General features: G+C 39.8%; 1 protein-coding gene across 1 annotated transcript in view; it reads right to left on the reverse strand.

Moving 5' to 3' along the window:
- The window catches only part of MROH2B (maestro heat like repeat family member 2B), a 63,505-nt gene extending 55,852 nt beyond the window's left edge, over positions 1 to 7,653 (reverse strand). Inside the window, exons 1-5 of the mRNA XM_078066506.1 lie at positions 7,626 to 7,653; positions 6,050 to 6,111; positions 4,392 to 4,502; positions 2,935 to 3,094; positions 2,131 to 2,229 (exon numbers count right to left, since the gene is read on the reverse strand). Coding sequence (XP_077922632.1) covers positions 2,131 to 2,229; positions 2,935 to 3,094; positions 4,392 to 4,502; positions 6,050 to 6,111; positions 7,626 to 7,653 — 460 coding nt within the window. The remainder of the gene's footprint in view (positions 1 to 2,130; positions 2,230 to 2,934; positions 3,095 to 4,391; positions 4,503 to 6,049; positions 6,112 to 7,625) is intronic.
- Between the last annotated feature and the right edge of the window lie 13,183 nt (positions 7,654 to 20,836).

Genomic DNA, 20,836 nt, shown 5'->3' on the forward strand with positions numbered 1-20,836 from the left:
CAACAACATGTATGAATCTCACAAATAGGTGAAACTAATCTATGGTGTTGGAAGTCAGGCTTGTGGTTATCCTTGGAAAGGATGGAGATGATGATGATTGGCTGGAAAGATGAGGTGGGATTCTGGGGTATTAGTAATGTCCCACTTCTTGACCTGGGTGGTGGTCAAATGAGAAAGTTCATTTTGTGACAACTCATCAACCTGTACACTTCTGATTTGTATGTTTTTCCATGGGTCTGTTTCAGTTCAACAAAATAAAAAAATGTTGGGCCTGCAAAAATATCATTTTGGACCACGAACCCATATATATTTGCATCAAATGCATTAAATAATATTATTTGTTCCTTCAGCCCTCATGTTTCACTAGATGATGAAGAAAATTCATAGTTTACTCCTCAATGATACTTCACATGCAAAGAATACTCTGGCAAGATCCCGAGTATCTTAGTGCTGGCCATGTATTGGCTCATTCACATTCCCTTTAGGCTGATAATCTCCTGCTATACTTTGTCATAATCTTGTGTGTGTGTGTGTGTGTGTTTGTCTTGCACTGGCCAAAAGCAACATGAGGGAAAGGATGTCTTATCTATTGATGGTATCTGAAGCAATGAGCACAATGTCTGCTTATTGGCTGATTGATTCAATGAATAACTAGATGGACGGATGGATGACTACGTAATTTTATACTGTTCTTTAGTGGCAGTCAGGCAAAAGTTGCTTTAGGACCAAAGGGCACTAGATAACTTTATAACACAAAGACAGAGAATCCCTTATTCAATGCCATGATGATTTCTAATTTTATTTCCTTTCCCCTGTTGGGCTGTTGATATTGCAGGTAGAAATGCTATTACAAGCACCAAAGTTTATTTGCAAGAACACAGTGTTAGCTGTGATAGTAAGTGGGGGAAATAAAAAGTATTGAAAAGTGGGCTGATCTAGTATAATTGCTCAAGTTCCTGAGCCAGACTCTCATAGTTCAAATCTGGGCTCTGCCACACATTAGCTATATGACTGCAGGCAAGCTGTTAACTTTCTAGGCCTCCATTTTCTCATCTGGAAAACAAAGGAAAAATGTTACTTACCAAATGGGGTTGCTGTGAGGTTAAAGGAAATGATAATCTTAAAATGCCCAAGGCAGTATTCAGGCACACAGTAAATTCTCAGTGTATACCAGATACAGATATTGCTTCCATTGAGGACAGAAAAGAGAAAGTGACCAAAACAGAACAGAAAAGACTTGGTTGAGAGGTAAAGATGACATTCCTGACAGCATGGGCTTTTAAATATTACAAAATAATAGTGTTGGGGGGTGTTGGGGTGGGGGAGAGGGATCCTAGCAATCACTTTATTTAATGTGTTTAGAGGTGAAAATGAGATGGAGAGAGGGCAGAATCACCTGATGGTTCAGTGGATGATCACGGAGAAGAGTCGAGGTCTCCAGACTCATCCAAGAAGCCTCTCACTGTGCTGTATATGCTGTTTCCTGGAAATTCCAGGGCATTTTCTTCTCTGTAGACTCTTGATTACTCTAGATGTATTTCGGTTTTGGGGTAGAGGGAATTTGTGACCCATAGTTTGTTTACCTATTTTCCTTAATTTTATGATTGCTTGTACTTTGATTAGATTGATTACTTATCATTATTACAATATTGCGTTATGAAGCAGTGCCAACATTTAGCCTACTGCTAAGAGCTGGTGAGCTCCCAGAACCACTGTGGGGGAAGTGTGATCCAACTAAAGAAGGAGGCTCATAGACATGGAGGCTATTTAGGGTAATGGAAAGTGTACAGACCACAGTCACATAGACTTGAACACCACCTCTCCATTTCATTGACTGTCACCACTTTAAAGAAATTGCTTAATTTCCATGGCCCTCAGTTTCTTATCTGTAAAATGGGGGGAGGGGGGTAATAGTACTTACCTTGCTTTGAGGATTGAGACAGAGAGAATTATAATTGCTTTGAGGACTGAGAGAGATAAGTCCCTGCAGAGAAACTTCCATGTGGTAGGCACTCAATAAATGGTAGTTATTATTATTAGAAAGAACAGAACTAGAGTAAAAGGAAAAATAAAACATTTGCACAATTCATAGTCTGGTCTTAACAAAGAGGAAACCATAGGGATACTCACCAATACAGAAAACTCTCTTCATCCTCTCCTCTTCGGCTAGCCTGAGCATGGTTTGCATGGTTAGCAGGGTCATCATCATGAAGGGAATACTCTGGGACACTGCCAAGAGGGGCACAAGAGAAGAAAAGCATTATCCTCACACTGGGGAGTTCTGCGCTTCTCTGCGTCAGCAAGAAGCATGTCAAGGCTGTGTCGGGGAGACAGATGAGGTGCAGCAGGAAGATATTCTCCTCTATCCCTCTTTTGCCATAATGCCCAGCTGTAGTTTGAGAATCAAGGAGTGGTTGGTCTAAAATAAGGTGATAGCTGCAAAGTCACCCGTACCTGTTGTTTGTAGCAATTGCCTATTTGGATAATTGTTTGATTAATGTCCATCTCTCTCACCAGAACTTGGCTGCATCCCCAGGGCTTAGCCCAGGTAATAGATGCTCAATAAAAATAAATCAATAAATAAATACTGTTAAATAAAGTGTAGAAAAACAATCATAACAAACTCTTACTTCATGTAAGTGTTCAGTCGTTTGCAGAACATGCCTTGTGGAAAAAGGGCTTTTGCAAACACAAAGCCAGATGGAAGGGGCAGTGAGGGTGGGAGAGTCCAGCCAAATCCAGAGCAGCACGGACTAATGGCAGGTCAGCAGGCTCATCTATGCTCAGAAAGGACTGCCTAAATCCCACTATCGATACTCTTTAGTAGGGCGGAAGGGAAGTGTGGTCTCCTTTCTGCTGTCTGCACCATCTGGTTTTAGATGGTGAGTCAGGGTGGATGCTTCCCAGGCAAATGTGGAGATGCTCCCTCCATACCGTAGCTGGCTGCAAGTTCAGCCAGAGCAAGCACGACGAATTCATCTGGTAGTTCCAGGATCCTGAAGTTACTTTGTACTTCATACATCACAGAGTTGAAATCATGTGCAGCAAGAGACACCAAAACCTCACCAGCCAGCATCCTGGTTTCTCTGAGGATCTGAGGAAGAAACAGCAATAACAATTAGAGGAAGAACAGGGGTAGTTTTCAGAGAGGTAATAGTCTAGATAATATTCTAAGTTCCCCTGGCTTTGGGATAGAGAACAAGCTGTTACAAGCCCAGGGGGGAAAGCCTCTAGAGTGGGGGTCAGTAGCTGCTAAGCAGAGGTAACTTTAATGAACTGTAAAGCCAGGTTTAATAAGGTTCTTGTAAACTTGAGGTTAATACACATTTTCTTGCTAATTGATTAAGCACTATGAACAGAGGATCTATGTTTTATGTGTAAGTGATGAATCACTGTGGTTGAAAGACTGAAGAGAATGGTGAAAGGGAAATGGGACCAGGAGTCTAGACTTTTGGGTTTTAATATTGTCCTGATCTAGTTATCTTTGATACTGGAGATATTTGGAGGGACTTCTGCTTTTGGTCATGCTGAACTAGGTAAATTTGATCAACTCGCCTGCTGAGGAAAATAAAAAGACCTGGACAAGCTATTAGAAAATATACTCATAAAAACATCACAATATAGGGTGGAATGAATTACTAAGTTGAGATCTGGGAAAGATTGGGAATCCAGAGAGGTAAGTCCTGTATTTGAGGCTGCTTTGCAGTATTTTGGGAGAATAGACAGAATTTAGGACCAACAAATGGTGACACTCTGGCCGTCCGACTTCTTATCTTTTGGCCTAAGACTCCAAAAGGCTGCATTTAAATGAAAGGTGCACTTGGCCCTCCATGGACTGTAGTCCAACTTGGAATCACAGGAGTGCCCCCCCCCCAAATCTCAAGTCCTGAAATTAATCATAGATTATTAGTACCTTGGCAGGGAAAAATCCTTTCTGGAAGAAAGCACCTTAAAACTCAAATTATTTCTACAAATAATTTTTTCAGATACAGTGCCTAGCATAGGTAGCTAAATAGGCACATGAAGAGATAATAATTCATACGGAAAGCAAGAAAACTGGGTTCTAGTTACTTGTTCTGTCAATAGATAGCTGTGTTATTTTCAAAAAAATCTCTTCAAGCATCAACATGTTCATCTAAAAGTGGAATGGATAATATTATCTCTAAAGTCTTTTTTTTTTTTTTAGCTTTGCCTCAGTTTCCTTATCTGTGAAGGGATAAATAATTGGTACTGTAATAATATCCAAGTTATCATGAAGGAACAAATGAAAGTGATTTGCAATTCAGGCAGCAATGTAGGAAAAGCTTATAAATGTCTACATAGTTGCATTTGGGTCACTTAAAGACCAGTTACAACCCTGACATTGATTCATCATTTAGAATCAAACTTACATTGTTGTCTCTCATGTCCTTAGAGGCATAATAAATCAACCGTTGGACGATTGCATCATCCAAGATGTCGCTATTCTGAATAACGGAAGTGAGATGACTATAAATGTCTTCCTGTGAACATACAAGTTTATACACAGAATTTGAGTTGCAAAACTAAGGAATCAAAGTGCAAATGATTAACACCTTCAAATTGAGCAATGTATTTCTACTTCACAATGGATTTTATACATCTTTTTTTAAATTTTAAATTCAATCAGCTGACTTATATAACATGATTAGTTTCATATGTAGTGTTCAATAATTTATCAGTTTCATATTATAACACCCAGTGCTCATCACATCACATGCCATCCTTATTGGGGGATTTTATATATCTTAATTGGGGCTTCCTGAACATAATATGCAAACTTAGGAGACAAAAGCTTATATATAAAGCAAAGTTCTTTCTGAAAACTATTTTAACCTGACTGCATTACTATGACAAAATCTAATTGAAGGTGGAGGCAGGCTACCTAACATATCAAAGTCTTGAAAGACACTGGAGTAGGGCACTCAGGGGAATGGAAATGCTCATTACCCAAACCATTGCTCCTACCACCGGGAAGTGACTATGGTATTAAGAAACGCACTGTGATTCCCAAAGAGGCTGATAAGCTGTGAAACTGGATCCTAAGGGAGATTTATAAGTCCTTAGCTTTATTCATGCCTTATAGAAAGAAAGTTCTGAATTCTTTTGGACAGAGCTGCAGCCTCGGAATCATGGGGCTTGACCAGGTGCTGTGTGAGAGAGCTCTTCTCAATCTCTTAGGTGGCTACATGGTCTCTGATAGATGAGAGACTGGGGTCTTGAAATGCCCAACAGCCTCAAGCATGTTGCCTTCAAGGTACCGTGCCCATGCTGAAGGTGGGAAGTAACTCCCTCTACATAAAGGTTTCTAACCTGCAGTCAGGGTTGAGAACCACTAGATTAGGAGATAAAGGTGTAGACCCTGTCCTTCACAGGGAGGCTGCATCGGATCACGACTAGGAGCATTGTTTTGGAGTCAGACAGTCTTGTGTTCTGGTCATGTACCTGCTCTGGGTCTCCCTCCTCTTAGCTGTGAAATGGAAACGGCCATGCCTACCTCATAAAGTTGTGAGGGGTGACTATAATACAAGTCACCATGTTTGGAAAGCATCTTGGGTGCTGCTTCCTAGATAAGTGTCCCTGGAGGTAACTGCTGTTATTTTACAAAAGGTTGCTGGAGCCAGAAAAGCCTTCGCATCCCAGAGAAATAAATCTCTAATTGTGGAATAGCATCACAGATGAGTAGGGGAGACCTTTGGGGATTTTTATAGGAACTCTCAGCTTCTACAGGAGGAGACTCTCATCTGCACGGTTGTAAGTCTGGCCTCCCCGTCTTTCCACATCTGCCTATATAGAAAGGGGTATTCTTTAGCTAGCTTCCAGAATTGGATACTCTGATTCCTCAAATGCCAAATATTATTTAAACATTACAATGACTTCCCTTATAACTCTACTTTTTGAAAGATTGAATGTTGTGTATGAAGCCAGAGAGAAAAGAAAAAGTCAAGGGAAAGAAGGAGGTATATGAAATGTTGCAATAATTGCACTAGAAAGAGTAAATGCAAAAGAGATTTTTCTCTATTTTCCTTACCTTACTAATATTATCTTCCATGTTCAGCATGCCTAGAGTGAGGTTAATATCTCCAAAAGTCTCTAAAATGTACAGAAAAAAAAAAGAATTAAGTCTCTGCTGGAATGTTCTTCTATTAATTCTTACGCAAGAGTTATAGAAATTTTTTTTCTCCTGACTTCTCTCTCTCTTTCCTTTGCCCCCAATCCCTTTTCTTCTTGACTGTCAGCTCTTTGATGACAGGAGCTGTGCTTTATTCGTATTTCATATACTTGACATACTTGCAAATAACAGATACTTAGTATTTTTTTCAAAACCTGAATTAAAGGTGAAGGGGAAGATAAAAGATGCTACATTCTGGGGCACCTGGGTGGCTCAGTCGGTAAAGCGTCTGCCTTCGGCTCAGGTCATGACTCCGGGGTCCTGAGGTAGAGCCCCACATCGGGCTCCCTGCTCAGCAGGGAGTCCGTTTCTCTCTCTACCTCTGCCCCCAACCCCCCCAACTTGTGCTCTTTCTCTCTCTCAAACAAATAAATCTTTTAAAAAAAGATGCTACATTCCTATTTATCCCTCTTGTCATGTAGGTATCACCCTATATATCCTCTCTATCAAGGCACAGCTCTCAGATACCATGAGTTGAAACCCTTCCACCCTACTTGAGCACAAGAAGGCAATGGTGTGATATAGCTGTTTACTTTCATTTCCCTCTCAGCACCTCCTCCATGTCCTTTTCCACACTCTGTCTACCTCTGTTTCCCTCTGTCTAACCTTCTGGCCCCAAGTTCATGGAACCTTTGGTTTTCTGATAATGATCTAAATTAGTTTGACTTGCACTTTCCAGACATATCTATATTTGAATAAAGCTCATCGGAAAACTGAAAAAAAATATGTGATTCAAAAGAATAGAGCAATTCAGACCACATGGCAAATTGGTCAGAGAGAAACCTTTGGAGGTGAGTCTCCAAATCAAGCCACAGACCCCTTTAGCACACTCTTTTTTGGCAAAGCAGATAGGCAACCATGCTTGAAAATTAGGGGAAAATATTTCCAAAGGACTCTTCCAGTATTTAAGGTTAAATAAAAGACTGTCCTTCTTTGTGTTGTAGGCACTTTCTCCTCAGGTAGACTATATATATATATTTTTAAAGATTTTATTTATTTATTTACTTGAGAGAGAGAGAGAGAAAGAGAAACAGCATGAGAGGGGAGAGGGTCAGAGGGAGAAGCAGGCTCCCCGCTGAGCCGGGAGCCCGATGTGGGACTCGATCCCAGGACTCCGGGATCATGACCTGAGCCGAAGGCAGTCGCTTAACCAACTGAGCCACCCAGGCGCCCTAGACTATATATTTTTTAAAGAAGGTAAGGCACCATCATCTCTCAGGCTCCTAGTCTATCATTGCCCCTTTACAATCAATGTGGTTTATTATTTTGGAATAAAAGGAGAGTAGAGAGAAATAATCTTACTTTAGCGTAGTTTTCATAACACTTCTAAGTTGTACAGACCCTCCACAATGACTCACACCATCCCCCATCCCACATAAACTTATGATCACACAGACACAAAACACTTAGCTCCTCGGGATCCCATGATGCTCACCTACAGTTTCCTCCATGTCCTGAGTCATGTCTTGGCTGTTTCAGGCTCTCTAAGAGACAGCACCTAAGTATCAGAAATAGTAAGGCTAAAAAATTGAACAAGCAAGTTGGCAAGTTTCTCACAAAAGTTTCACATAAGGTTCTCTAAAGGAAAGTCCCTCCTCCACTTGATTGGCACAATGATCTGGAAGCTTCCAGCGATGGGCTGCTACTGAGGAGGATGATGCTGTATTCTACCACTATGACATTTTCTTGCTTCTGAGCTCCTGTTGACCAACAAAATGGCTGCATCTCACCAAATATTGTCCCTTGGATGGAGACCAGAGTGTCTGAGAAGGAAGAAATTAGAGACTGGGACTCAAAGCATTTTTGTAGACCAAAGGAGTTCCTCTTCCTAAACTTGGGTCCATTGATCACAAATTTGGGAATGGTTTTCAGTGGTCACTTTACTGGCCTGGTGTTGGTAAAGCCTTTATGGTGATCTTGTTGATTGTTTTACTTGGTGAAAGTCAGTCACACAAACTGGGCATGCTCAGTGGACCGGAATGCCCACCAGGGGCAGTTGAATGGAATGTCCAACTGACAGCAGCCAAGCAAAAGCCTTCTCTGCCTCCCCTTCCTGTTCCCCACTCCCCCTCCACTATTCACTCAGTCTGGGTCTTGGCCTCACTCCAGGGTCAGGCTTTTTTCTTTGATTCCATTCTCTCTTCCTGTTTTCAAATCATTTTTTATCCACACCTCTTGGCTATAATGCTTTCAACTTTACTAGTACAGACCTAAATCTGGTCCCAATGCCCCCAACCCTAAATCTATATGACCACAATTTTCAATGTATGCCCAGACTGACTGGATATTAATGAGGCAGGTGTTAGGGAAGAGGGTGCTAGGAGTCTATAGGTCTGGATGTGAAGGGGGCCAAGAGAAGGGGCTCATGACAATTCTCATCTTTGACTGCTTCTCCAGTCATTTTCCCTTCATTGGTGAAGTTTATCTCAGATTCATAGGTCAAATCCTTCCAACTAAATCTTTGAATTCATCATTCTTTTTCCAGACAGATTATTTTGCATTGTGTTTCTTATAGAGGACCTCAGCAGGCTTCTGGTTAAGAATATTTTGAGCTTCCCAAGTCAGCATCACTATTTCCCAGATTGTGTCCATAAGCGCTTGGTAAAGGGAATCACCTGTCCTGGTGTCCTTATTTAAAATGTTCATCCCCAGGTCCACCTCAGGCCTCGTAAATTAGAATGAGAGGCAGAAATCTGTATTTTTAATGAGCACCCCTAGTGATTCTTGGGCTTTACTCAAGTTTGAGAAATAAAGTCTGAGAACCACTGTCTGAGCTCATTGCCTCATTACCCACTAGGGGATAATTGAAAATTTAGCAGTTATTTGAAGGGTGTTCATTGTGGTTGGGCAAGAAGAGCAGCTGCTCATCTCCAGTGCCATGACTTGCTCACCCTTGAAAAATAGGGTGAGAATTGGTGGGTCCAAGAGGTACTGAGGCAGCCTGAAACGCTTAACATCTTGTAGGGAAAAATGACATTGCAAATTACATGCTCTTAGAATCTTAAAGAACAATGTGCAATAGAATCAATAATAAGAAAGCTAGCTATTTAGATAATTGCTATAATCAATTTCTTACTCTTTTTGTGAATGGTAACAAATGATTTTTCTAAATGTCTGTATATCAAGGTTTCCTTGATCTCATAGAGATTAGGGAGGTTAGGAGATGATTGATTTATATTGACTTTGTAATTTATTGGGGCAATCAAAACACATCTTTTTGCCAAATATTCTTTCAGATAAAGCAAATCCACCCATCGATCTCTCTTTTTATAAAGCAATATTGCAGATAGATTTTAAAAAGTCAAACTTCAAAACAACAAATTTGCTATCATTTTTATTCCATTTTCCTGGGGACATCTTGTTTCATTTCCTCATTATTTCCTATTTTTCTCTCTACACTAGGTTAACACAATATGGGTTTGATGTCTCCTAAACCCTAGGAGCACTGATTCTCAAAGTTAATAGGATGGCATGTGCTAACTAATGGAATATTGTTTCTAGATATCTGTTTGCAAGGGAGTTCAAATTCAGCTTGCTAAAGAACTGAAGAGTCTCCCTGGGTGTATGGTAACCATTCCCTTTCAATCTAACTTGACAAGTGATACTACCTAATCCCAGAACTGCTGTGCTCCCAAGTGAGGTGTTATCAGACAGGAACATTAATAAGGCAGTAAAGGCAAAATATAAAGCTAGGGGGTAATAGCTATCTATCAATGTAATATCAAAATTTATAGAAATTTACATTTTTGTGGTTTTAGTGGTTTTAGGGTACAATTCCTTTGAATTTTGCCATGAATCCTTTTATTCTTTAAATGAAGTATTAGATTCATAAAATATATTTAAAATGAAATTAGGCCCTACTTTTTTTTCAGTCTTTTAAGACATAAGCCTAATCCCTTACACTCTGGTGTATAAAAGGCAAGTAATAGTAGATGATAATTTTTTTTAAAGATTTTTATTTACTTATTGAGAGAGAGAGAGAGAATGATAGAGAGAGAGCATGTGAGGAAGGAGGGTCAGAAGGAGAAGCAGACTCCCTGCTGAGCAGGGAGCCCGATGCAGGACTCGATCCTGGGACTCCAGGATCATGACCTGAGCCGAAGGCAGTCGCTTAACCAACTGAGCCACCCAGGCGCCCTGTTAGATGATAATTTTACACAGAGCTAATATTCCTGTGCTGTTAGTGGCCTCTTATTTCCTCCTTTCCCTCACTTCCCCTCCTTTCTCCTTCCTGTCCACTCTCTCCTGTCCTCTTCTCTCCTCTCCTTTTCTCTGGTCTCTCTTCCCTTCTTTGCTTTTTCTACTTGTAGTAATTTTACTAAGCATGCTGCATTTTTAAATTGAGAATATGGTTTTAAAGTCATCCCTTCAAGGGGCACCTGGGTAGCTCAGTCAGTTAAGCATCTGCATTTGGCTCAGGTCATGATCTCTGGGTCCTGGGATCGAGCTCCTGCTCAGCGGGGAGCCTGCTTCTCCCTCTCCCACTCTCCCTGCTTGTGCTCCCTCTCTTGCTGTCTCTCTCTCTGTGTCAAATAAATAAATAAAATCTTTTTAAAAAATTAAAAAAAATAAATAAAGTCATCCCTTCTGGAATTCAGAAGGAGTTTAAGAATTTAAGCTAGAGAGGGAATTTTCAGATAGATTTATAAAAGGGTTTCATTCTCAAGTGATAGATAATTGAAGCCCTTGCAGACAAGTAATTTTCTAGCAAAGTGTTTCCCAAATACCTCTCATGTTAGGCATTTCTAGCTTTGTTACCAACAGGAGTCGGGAGAAGAACACAGACTGGCTTCATAATTTGAGTAGTGAGAGAAAAAACGGGAGCCCTTGACCTCTGAAGACCTTCCCTAGTGGTCTGGCATCCCGGGAATTAGCTTTCTGTGTTCTGGAGCTCATTCCACCTTTCTCAGAGCTTTTAGAAGGTCTAGGTTTTAACTGTCAGTTACCTCTTAGATGCTCAGGTCATGTTACTATGAAAGTCATCTTTTTGATTGAGGAATTCAGCTTTAATGGCTGCTAGGTAATACAAAGTAGGATACATTCATTCTCTCTCTCTTTTCATAATAAATTATTTGGGCCCCATAAGTGCCTAAAGAAATAAATTTTAGAAGAAATAGCCATCTGTATTATATTTTTAAGGATTAAAAGACAATTTTATTACCTCTAGGTGATTATCTTACATTTAGAAAGAAAAATGTTTTACTTTTTTTTTAAAGAAAGAAAGGTTTCTCTGTTGTCTTTTGATTACTCTTATGATATTAAAAATGCATTTCTAATTCATGATTTTGGTGGCTTCGATGGCCTCTAGATGTGCCATAAAAATATGAGTATTTTCATGTTACTCTTAGAGATTTTTAGAATCCTCCATGTTCAATGAGTTTTATAAAAACTGATTAAATGAAATTGTTCGAAAGCATTTTAGTCAAGAAGTGTTGGTAAAATATTAGGTGAAGTTTCAAATAATAAAATTTCCGGCTACTGTAGCACTCAAATATGAACTGGGATTTTTGTTGGGAAGGAGGCAAATCATAAGACCATAATTTGGATCAAGGACTGAAAAACAAAACATGACTTTGATGACTGGTCCTAGTGTTAATGTATGTGATTCTTCATCTGCTTCCATAGTGTACAGAGGAGAACACAGAAGTTCAAGAAGATGAAACTGGAGCCCATGCCAACATTTTGTGCTCACTACAGCAGAAAAGTAGATATAAATACTAGAGATGTTTAGCAATAAAGTTACTTCCTCTAAGGCTCAGTTCCGTCTTGCCTTCTGTAAAATGGTTAGTTGCACAGGGACATGCGAAGGAAGGTGCTGTACCAAGTTTTCACTAAATTATTGTTATCTGTTGTTTTGTTTGTATTGCTCTTGTTCTTGTTGCATTTACAGCTTAACCAAAAAATAGACTAACTAGACCAAATTATTCCAGCAGCATCCTGTCTATCATGGTCTTAAGAGCGTGGTTTCTGGAGCACGTGGGTGGCTCAGTCGGTTAAGCATCTGACTTCGGCTCACGTCATGATCCTGGGGTTTTGGGATTGAGCCTGCATCGGGCTCCCTGCTCAGCGGGGAGCCTGCTTCTCCCTCTCCCTCTGCTGCTTCCCCTGCTGGTGTTCTCTCTCTTAAATAAATAAAAAAATCTTAAAAAAAAAAAAAGAAAGATCATGGTTTCTGATTTTAAGAGAAAGTGTTCTTCCGGGACTCTTTTCTTTTTTTTTTTTTAAGATTTTATTTATTTATTTGAGAGAGAGATTGATCGAGAGAGAGGGAGAGAGAGAAAGAAAGAGCACAAGCGGGGGGAGAGGCAGAAGGACAAGCTGAGTCCCCACTGTGTAGGGAGCTGGTCTCGGGTCTCCATCCCAGGACCCTGAGATCATGACCTGGAAGGCAGATGCTTAACCTACTGAGCCACCCAGGCGCCCCCTTCCAAGACTCTATGAAATAATCATACTGATGATAATCTAATTGTTAGTTACTCAATTGTTAATTACCCACATGTTAATTACTTCTTAAGCATTTTCTCTCTTTTGTATTATATTTCATAAAATGATATTCTCTAAATCCTCTCTGCTTCTTGGTAGTATATTAATTTTGTAAAAGCAAATATACTGATTGTGTTCTTTGCTGTTCACAACCTAAAGTATGTAATTTCTAAGTCTGTTTCTATTTATTGATTCTTTCTATTCCTCTCATTGGTTGTTTTCCTGCTTCTTTGAATTTTTTTTTCATTGGATGTCAGACATTTGTAAATTATGTTTTGTTGGGTGTTGAATATTTTTGAGCTTTGTTCTGTGACACAGCTAAGTTACTGGGGAACAGCTCGATTCTTTCCAAGCTTTCTCTTATGTCTTGTGAAGTATAAGGACCAGACAACCTTAATGAAGGGCTACTTGGGTCCTACTACTGAAGTGAAGTTCTTCTGAGTACCATCTTCTGTCCCATGAGTTTTGGTGTTTTCCGTTCTGGCTGGTTGAAAATATTGATTATTCCTAGGCCTGGGTGGGCTTTGGGGATCATTACTTCTGTTCTTTTGCATGGTTTTGTTCCCCAGTCTCTGCTCTCCCCACATGTGTGCCTTATTCAGCGCTCAGCTGCAGACTGGAGGGGAATACTCTGCAGATCCCCAGAGCTTTTTCTATTGACAGCTGCCGCCCCCATCCCCAGCCCTCCCCCCACCACTGCCAACCCCCCGGTGGTCTGTCATAATGACTCTATCCATGTTGCCCTGCCTGGACTCCTAGCTCTGTATCTAGAAGCTTTCTCCAGGAAGTAAGGCTGGGCAATCACTGGAACTAACTTCATATTTTCCCCCTCTCTTAGAGACCAATGTCCTGCATGAACTGGTGTTCAGTGTCTGAAATCTGTTGTGTTTTATATTATGTCTGTTCTTTTACTTATTTGAGGTGGAAATGTAAATCCAGTCCCTGTCACTTCATTTTTGCCAGGAGCAGAAGTCTGCCAGCATTCTTACATATATTTATGTTGTTTCTGTATTGTGAATGGCTGCCAGGCACTTGCTCCCAGGAACGCGAGTGTGTAAGTTAGGAATATGTTTCCTTGCAAAACAAACAAATAAACCAACAAAACAGAAACCCAGAAAACCCTCTTAAGCTTAGCTTAAATATACAACATTTTGTTGTTCGTATATGAAAATCCATCTGGAGACAGGAAGCCAGAACTAAAGCAGCTGTTCAGCAATGTTCTGGGTCTAGGTTCTTTCTTTTCCTGCTATACTGTCTGTAGCATGTGTTTTTGATCTCTGAGTTGCAAGATGGCCTTGTTATACCTCTAGACCTCATGTTTGCATTCCAGGAACAAAGAAGGTAGGAGAGTACAAAGCTTTCTCCATATAAGATTTCACATTTTAAATTTGAGAAGAGAAGGCATTCACAGTGACTCCCACTCACATTTTTTAAAATTATATTATGTTAATCACCATACATTACATCATTAGTTTTAGATGTAGTGTTTCATGATTCATTGTTTGTGCATAACACCCAGTGCTCCATGCAGTACGTGCCCTCTTTAATACCCATCACCAGACTAACCCATCCCCCCACCCCCCTCCCCTCTAGAACCCTCAGTTTGTTTCTCAGAGTCCATCGTCTCTCATGGTTCGTCTCCCCCTCTGATCTCCCCCCCTTCATTCTTCCCCTCCTGCTATCTTCTTCTTCTTTTTTTTTTTTTTTTAACATATAATGTATTATTTGTTTCAGAGGTACAGATCTGTGATTCAACAGTCTTACACAATTCACAGCCCAAAGAAGACATCCCATTCACATTTTTATTGGCAAGAATTTGGCCATTCTTCACTGAAGTGAAGTCTGGGAAGTTATGTATTTTAGCTTCCATGCCTCTCAATAAAGGAAGACAGGGAAGAAAAGGGTTATGAGGATCTTTTGGATAGATAGTCCAGAGTGTCTGCCAGAACAAAAATCAACAACAACAAAAAATATGTTTCCAATATTTAAGGGTAGACGATATTGCCATAAACCCCAATATGACTAGAGATCTGTGGGAGCCAGACAGAGCCATTTATTTCCTATGTTTGATAACATTTTCCTTCTGTGTTTGTGAGCTGGCTTTATGTAAATCATAAATAGTGAATAAAAGTGAAGGCAAGATGATAAAATTAGTTTAGGGTATAACAGATACATTCAAATGGAGACTATACCTCATATTATTGCCCTCATTTGTTTGGTTTAGTCCATTTGTCCTTGTTTATTATTTAATTTAATTTATTTCAGAAACTCGAAATCATTAATTTTTCCACTCTCACTGACTTAGGCTTTTGTGCCTCTTGAGCACACACGAAGAGATAAACGTGCGCACACATGCACGTACACACACATGAATTTTAATACCGTTGAGATGAAATTTATGGTAATACAGTTTCTTTGTTTAAAAAATTCCAGTGTAATGATATACAAGGAGAATTGCAATTAGATTATATGATTAAACAGATGTTTTGGCCTGAACCCAAGATCTCAAGAGGTAGACTCTGAGCGTAATTAATAATCTTTAATGTGTTCTTTAAAGGGCTGGGCGTGGTTAGCTTCAAAGCTTTTGTTTTTCTGTTTGAGAGTTGAATTGCTTAAGAAAATAGAGGAGTTAGAGAGAAATAGGAAAATCTGATAGCTGGTAGTTGAAGAAGGACTTCGCAGAGAAAAGAGAAATGTCTAAATAGATTTGTTTTTATTTTAAAAATATAGAAAATATCAGACATTTGTAAAAGTAGAAATGATTGTATAATGATGCTCATGTATGTTTTCATCAGTGATTTAAATATCAAGTCAGACTTCATCTTCTTTCCTCTATATCCTCTTCTGTTTCACCATTCATGGATTGTTTAGAAGCAAATCCCAGACATTGCATGATTTCATTCACAAATATTTTAGAATTCTTTTCTAAAAACTAAAGATTCAAGAGTCTTTAAAGAAAAATAGCACAATACCATCATTATACTTAAAAAATTAACAATAATTTCCTGATGTCATCAAATATTCAGAGTTTAATTTCCTCATAGTATCATTTTATATTTTGAGTTCATTTGCTTTAGTATGAACCAGTTATGGTCTATCCATTGTAATTAGTTGATATCCTCTTAAGTTTCTTTCAATCTCCAGGTTTTAATTGGGATTTTATAAATTTGATTTCTGTGTAAAGAATGATGTATCCTAACTAAATCTTTTCTGTATCCTAACTGAACAGTCAATAAAATCTGTATAGTTGACTCATGCTATCTGGAATAGATTTGCTTTTGGTGCAATGAAATAAATGTTAAATATGGTCTTTTGTTCTGACGTGGGTGTGTGTGTGTGTGGTGGGGTGGGGCGCTTCCCCACACCAGCAAGCGGTTCTTGGCCACTAGCAGAGTCCGAGAATTCAACTCAATTCTAACACTATCTACCCAGACATAGCATCTGATTTCACAGGTAAAGGGCTCAGTCCCAGAAGACCCTGCTCCCCGACCCCCAACTTCAGAGGTCAGTCACAAGCTGGAGTTATATCACCTGCACTTCTGACCAACTGGCTACAGATCTGCTCTAGATCGGAGGTTTCCACAAGCTCTTCTCAGGTTCCATTAATTTCCTAGAGTGGTTCACAGAACTCAGAGAAATATTTTATGTACTAGATCACTGGTTTCTTATAAAAAGCTATAACTCAGGAACAGCCAGATGGAAGAGATGCGTAAGGCAGGGCATGGGGAAAGGGCCCAGAACTTCCACGTCGTCTTCAGGCACACCATTCCCCCGGCATCTCCGTGTGTGCCCCAACCCAGAAGCTCTCCCAGCCCTGGCTTTTTAGGTTTCTATGAGTTTTCATTACATCGGCATGGTTGATTAAATCATTTATCACTGGTGATTGGACTCAATCTCCAGCCCCTCTCCCCTCTCTGGAAGTCTTGGGGGTGGCATAGAGAATTCCAACACTCTAATCACATGGTTGACTGTACTGGCAACCAGCCCCCCCCACCCCAAGTCACTTCATTAACAGAGCAAAATCACCTTTATGACTCTCAACACCTAGGAAATTCCAAGGGTTTTGGGAGCTGTGAACTAAGAACGATGGATGAAGACCAGATGTATATGACAAATATATTTTGGTCATCCAAATGGTCATGCAATCATTATATTGCATATGGTTTTAAGGTTAGCACAAAGCAAAATCTACTATCTACCATGGCTTAACAACATGTGGGCTCTATGAGAGTAATTAAATTTACCCCTATTTACAAAATATTGATGTAGTAGAAAAAATGGTACTAAGGAAAAGATAAGAAAGTATGGTTAAAAACAGCAGCAATTCCATACCATTTCAGCTATAAACACTTGCCTTAGAAAGGCAAACTTACACACGATAAGGAAAAATATTTTAAAGAGCGTGTGTGTGCATATCATATTTGCATTATATATCGGCAAAGTATCTCATTTACAAGTTATAGTATTTAGACAGATTTGTGGTTCTGAAGTTGGCACTTAAATATTTCCCTTGCCTGTCAGGAAGTGTCACTTTTTAAGATTTATTAAATGAGTACCATATGCACACTTAGACAGTTTTATTTTAGTGATTGAATTAACAATTTTCACAAGGGCCATTTTGTCTCAATTTGTGCCGACTGCACTGTTTTTGGTACAGCTTTCTCCACTGCAGGAGGAGTATCAGGCTTGTCTGAACAGTTTTCTAATGCCTGTGAAACATCCCTCTTTCCTTTGGAAAGTGGTGGAGTAATATGGATGGATGACAGAATCTTCCAGTTGGAGACGCTGTCAGGTGGTCCTATAGGCTGATATGTGCTCTACTATAGACTCCCCCACCCCCGTCCTCACCCTCCTTCCAGTTCTTAGCAGATGGCAACTTGACCTCTGCCGGAAAACTTCCAGGGGCAGGGACTCTACTGCTTTCACATAGACTCTTCCATTCTGACACAATTCAAATTGTTAGAAGTTAGGTAATTAGGTCATTGATGGAATTAGTGCCCTTATAAAAGAGACTCCAGAGAGTTCTCTCTTCCTACTTCTGCCATGTGAGCATAGAAGAAGTTGGCCGTCTGCAACCTGGAAGAGGGTCTTCACCAAAACCTGATCGTGCTGGCACCTTGAGGTCGGATTTCCCAGCTTCCAGAATTGTGAGAAATAAAATTTCTTCTGTCTATAAGCCACCCAGTCTATTGTACTTTGCGAGAGCAGCCCAAACTAAGACAGTGAGTAAAAGAATGTTTTCCCCCAGAAATGGAGACTAAGGAACTGATCTCTGGGGAGTAGCACTAGAATTTTCACTCAATTCCAAGTTCCCATATTCTGGGTAAGGGAAGTTTTCAATGTATATTTTGCTTCATCATATTGGGAGGACGTGGAGAGTCAGTTTCTCGGGATGGGACAGACAAGGGCAAGAAAGATGAAGCAGGGGTTGAAATCTGTAGCTGGACTCTAGATTATTCTGTCCTTACTGACATTGAGGAACCAGCTATTTGAGCATTGATCCTCAATAAGTCTAGAGATTTTTCTGTAAGTACCCATCACATAGTGCTCTCTCTTGACTACACCACTGAAAGGGTTTTTGTTAAGTGCTCAGTCAAAATAAAAACACACCCTTTATGGTACTCCTAATGAGTCTAAGAATCATATCAATCAAGGCCATTCAGAGAGATTCAGAAAAATTCTTGGCAATCATATCTTTCTTTTCCAAGAGCTTATTAATTATATATTTACTAATCCACCTTAAAAATTTTGGGGGGTATTAAATTATAGTTCTCTGGATCCACCTGAAAATTAAGACTTTTTCTCTCTGCAATATTTGTGTTGTTTTGCATTTCTCTCATTCTTTCAAAATTCTTAAATACGGAGGGTAAGTTCAGAACCACAACTGCAATTTCTTCCAGCGCACTGACGTGAGTCATTCTGCCTTATCCCTTTTGCTTGGTAACCTTGAACCTTCCACCAGCAGTTGGATGACTTTCCTGTATCTGCTTCCTTCCTTCCAGCATAGCCCTGAAAGTTCTGTGTTCTTTCATGCGTGCATGCCTTATCACCTTCAAATTCTGAATATTTCTACACAACGTTTGGGGTCCCTTGCTTCTTCTCTTCTTTGTTTTCTCCTTTATTACATGAACCATGTACATGAACTTTCTAGTTCCCAAATAAGGAGGAAAAAATCCCACCAAAGGGAGAATTTAAATGTTGCTTTCTCCCCTTTATGCTAATTCTTCCTTCTGCACCCCTAATAAAAACCTCAAACAGTAAATTTTCACAGGTAGTACAAGGGGAGGAAAGTATCTATTGAGTATGTGCTCAATAAAATTTAAGACACTGTATCTTATTGCTTTTCATTATTTTAGTATCTAATCCTTCAACAGAACTATAAGGTGAGCATTACTATTCTCATTTCACAAATAAGGAAACTGAGGCTCATAGAAGATATGATGAAAGGGATGTGGAAAGAAAGTTAGTTTTTATATACAAACTTGGTTCTTCTTGTCTAGTTTAAGTCATGTGGTTTAAGTAGATGAAATTTCTCTATACTACTTGCCTCCACATTTCCCGTTTGGAACCAATCCTAATTTCTATCCTCCTGTGTTCTACCCAAGCGCATAAATAGTTCGTTTCAGTTCGAACTTGAATTTTCTCTCTTCAGTCCAAATTTACTCATGTTGTATTTCATTCTCTAAGGTATCACATCCATTTGGCAAGAACAAAATGGAATATTCTGATAACCTTCTCCCTGGGTCTACCCTTGAGGTTCAGTTGTTACCAATACTGGGTAGGTCTGTGTATTGCCAGAGGGACTTTTGGAGACCCAATACTCAATCTAAAAGAACAACATTGCAAGTGCAAACTTCTTGATCATGATAAACTAGGTTATATTGAGATTTGAGGGAGGAATATAGTTAAGAACACAACAAGATCTTCAGAGTCTTTAAGACATCCCACATCCTGTGTGTTCAGAAGACATTCCTTTTTTTTTTTTTTTTAAAGATTTTATTTATTTTTTGACAGAGAGAGAGACAGCGAGAGAGGGAACACAAGCAGGGGGAGTGGGAGAGGGAGAAGCAGGCTTCCTGCTGAGCAAGGAGCCCGATGTGGGGCTCGATCCCAGGACCCTGGGATCATGACCTGAGCCGAAGGCAGACGCTTAACGACTGAGCCACCCAGGTGCCCCCAGAAGACATTCCTATTCTCTCACCTTTGGCTTATAGAGTATTGTCATCTTCAAAATGTTTTCATATACTCCATCTTATCAAAGCCCCACAAGGTAAAGGAGGCCAGCTATTCTTAACTCTATTTTACTCTTGATGAGACCATGTCTTCCACAGACCTAACAACTTCATCTCCTGACTTCAGGAATAATCCCCTTTGCTATTTTTCTTATTAAAACCAGCAGGTGCTCGTGCATTAGAAAATGGAATTATTGAGTATTTTAAAAATTGCGTTATTTTTGCTGAACACTGAGGAGTAGAACAAGAACAGGGTACTTCTGGGGGCTTGAAGGCAGAGACGAGAGTTGAGTGAGTGCTATCCTGGAGTATCTGGAGGTGGTGGAAGAGGCAGCCGTGAGCCAAGGGGGCAATTAGGAGGCGGGGGATCTTGAGTGGGACTTTGTAAAATGAGTGGTCACAAGATAGTAACAATAAAATTTAAAAAATCTGTGTGTATAATGAAACTAGAAACCACAGCTCTCTAAAAAATCATGGATAATAGATAATCCAGAGGTGTTACTTTATTTTGTACCTTAATCTCCTGTCAGGGAAAACCTGACTCTTTTCATTTAGACCTAGCAGCTTGGCACAACAATGACAATTTCCCAGTATCCTCCTCAATTTCTGCTGAGCCCTGACTGTTGGGATGTTTTTAGTGAGGTCAGTTATCGTTTTGGCAACTCAACAAGACTTCCACGAGAGAAGCTGAGAGTATGGTTTGAGACAAACACATCCCTGAGCTGTTTTCTATTATTCACACAGGCTACATGGATTCTTTGGTCGAAAACTAGAAAATTAATTGCTCTATCAACAGAGCGTTCTGAGAGGTGTCACTGTGGTGCCTGGAAGCTAATAAGCTACCTTTCTGGGTGGCATATTTGTGGGGAATCCCTTAGGTCTCTCCTCAAAACGAAAGATACACAAAGAGAAATGGAGTTGGTACGAGAAT

This window comes from Halichoerus grypus, chromosome 2 (genome assembly GCF_964656455.1).
Source record: "Halichoerus grypus chromosome 2, mHalGry1.hap1.1, whole genome shotgun sequence".
In the NCBI taxonomy this organism is placed as follows: Eukaryota; Metazoa; Chordata; class Mammalia; order Carnivora; family Phocidae; genus Halichoerus; species Halichoerus grypus.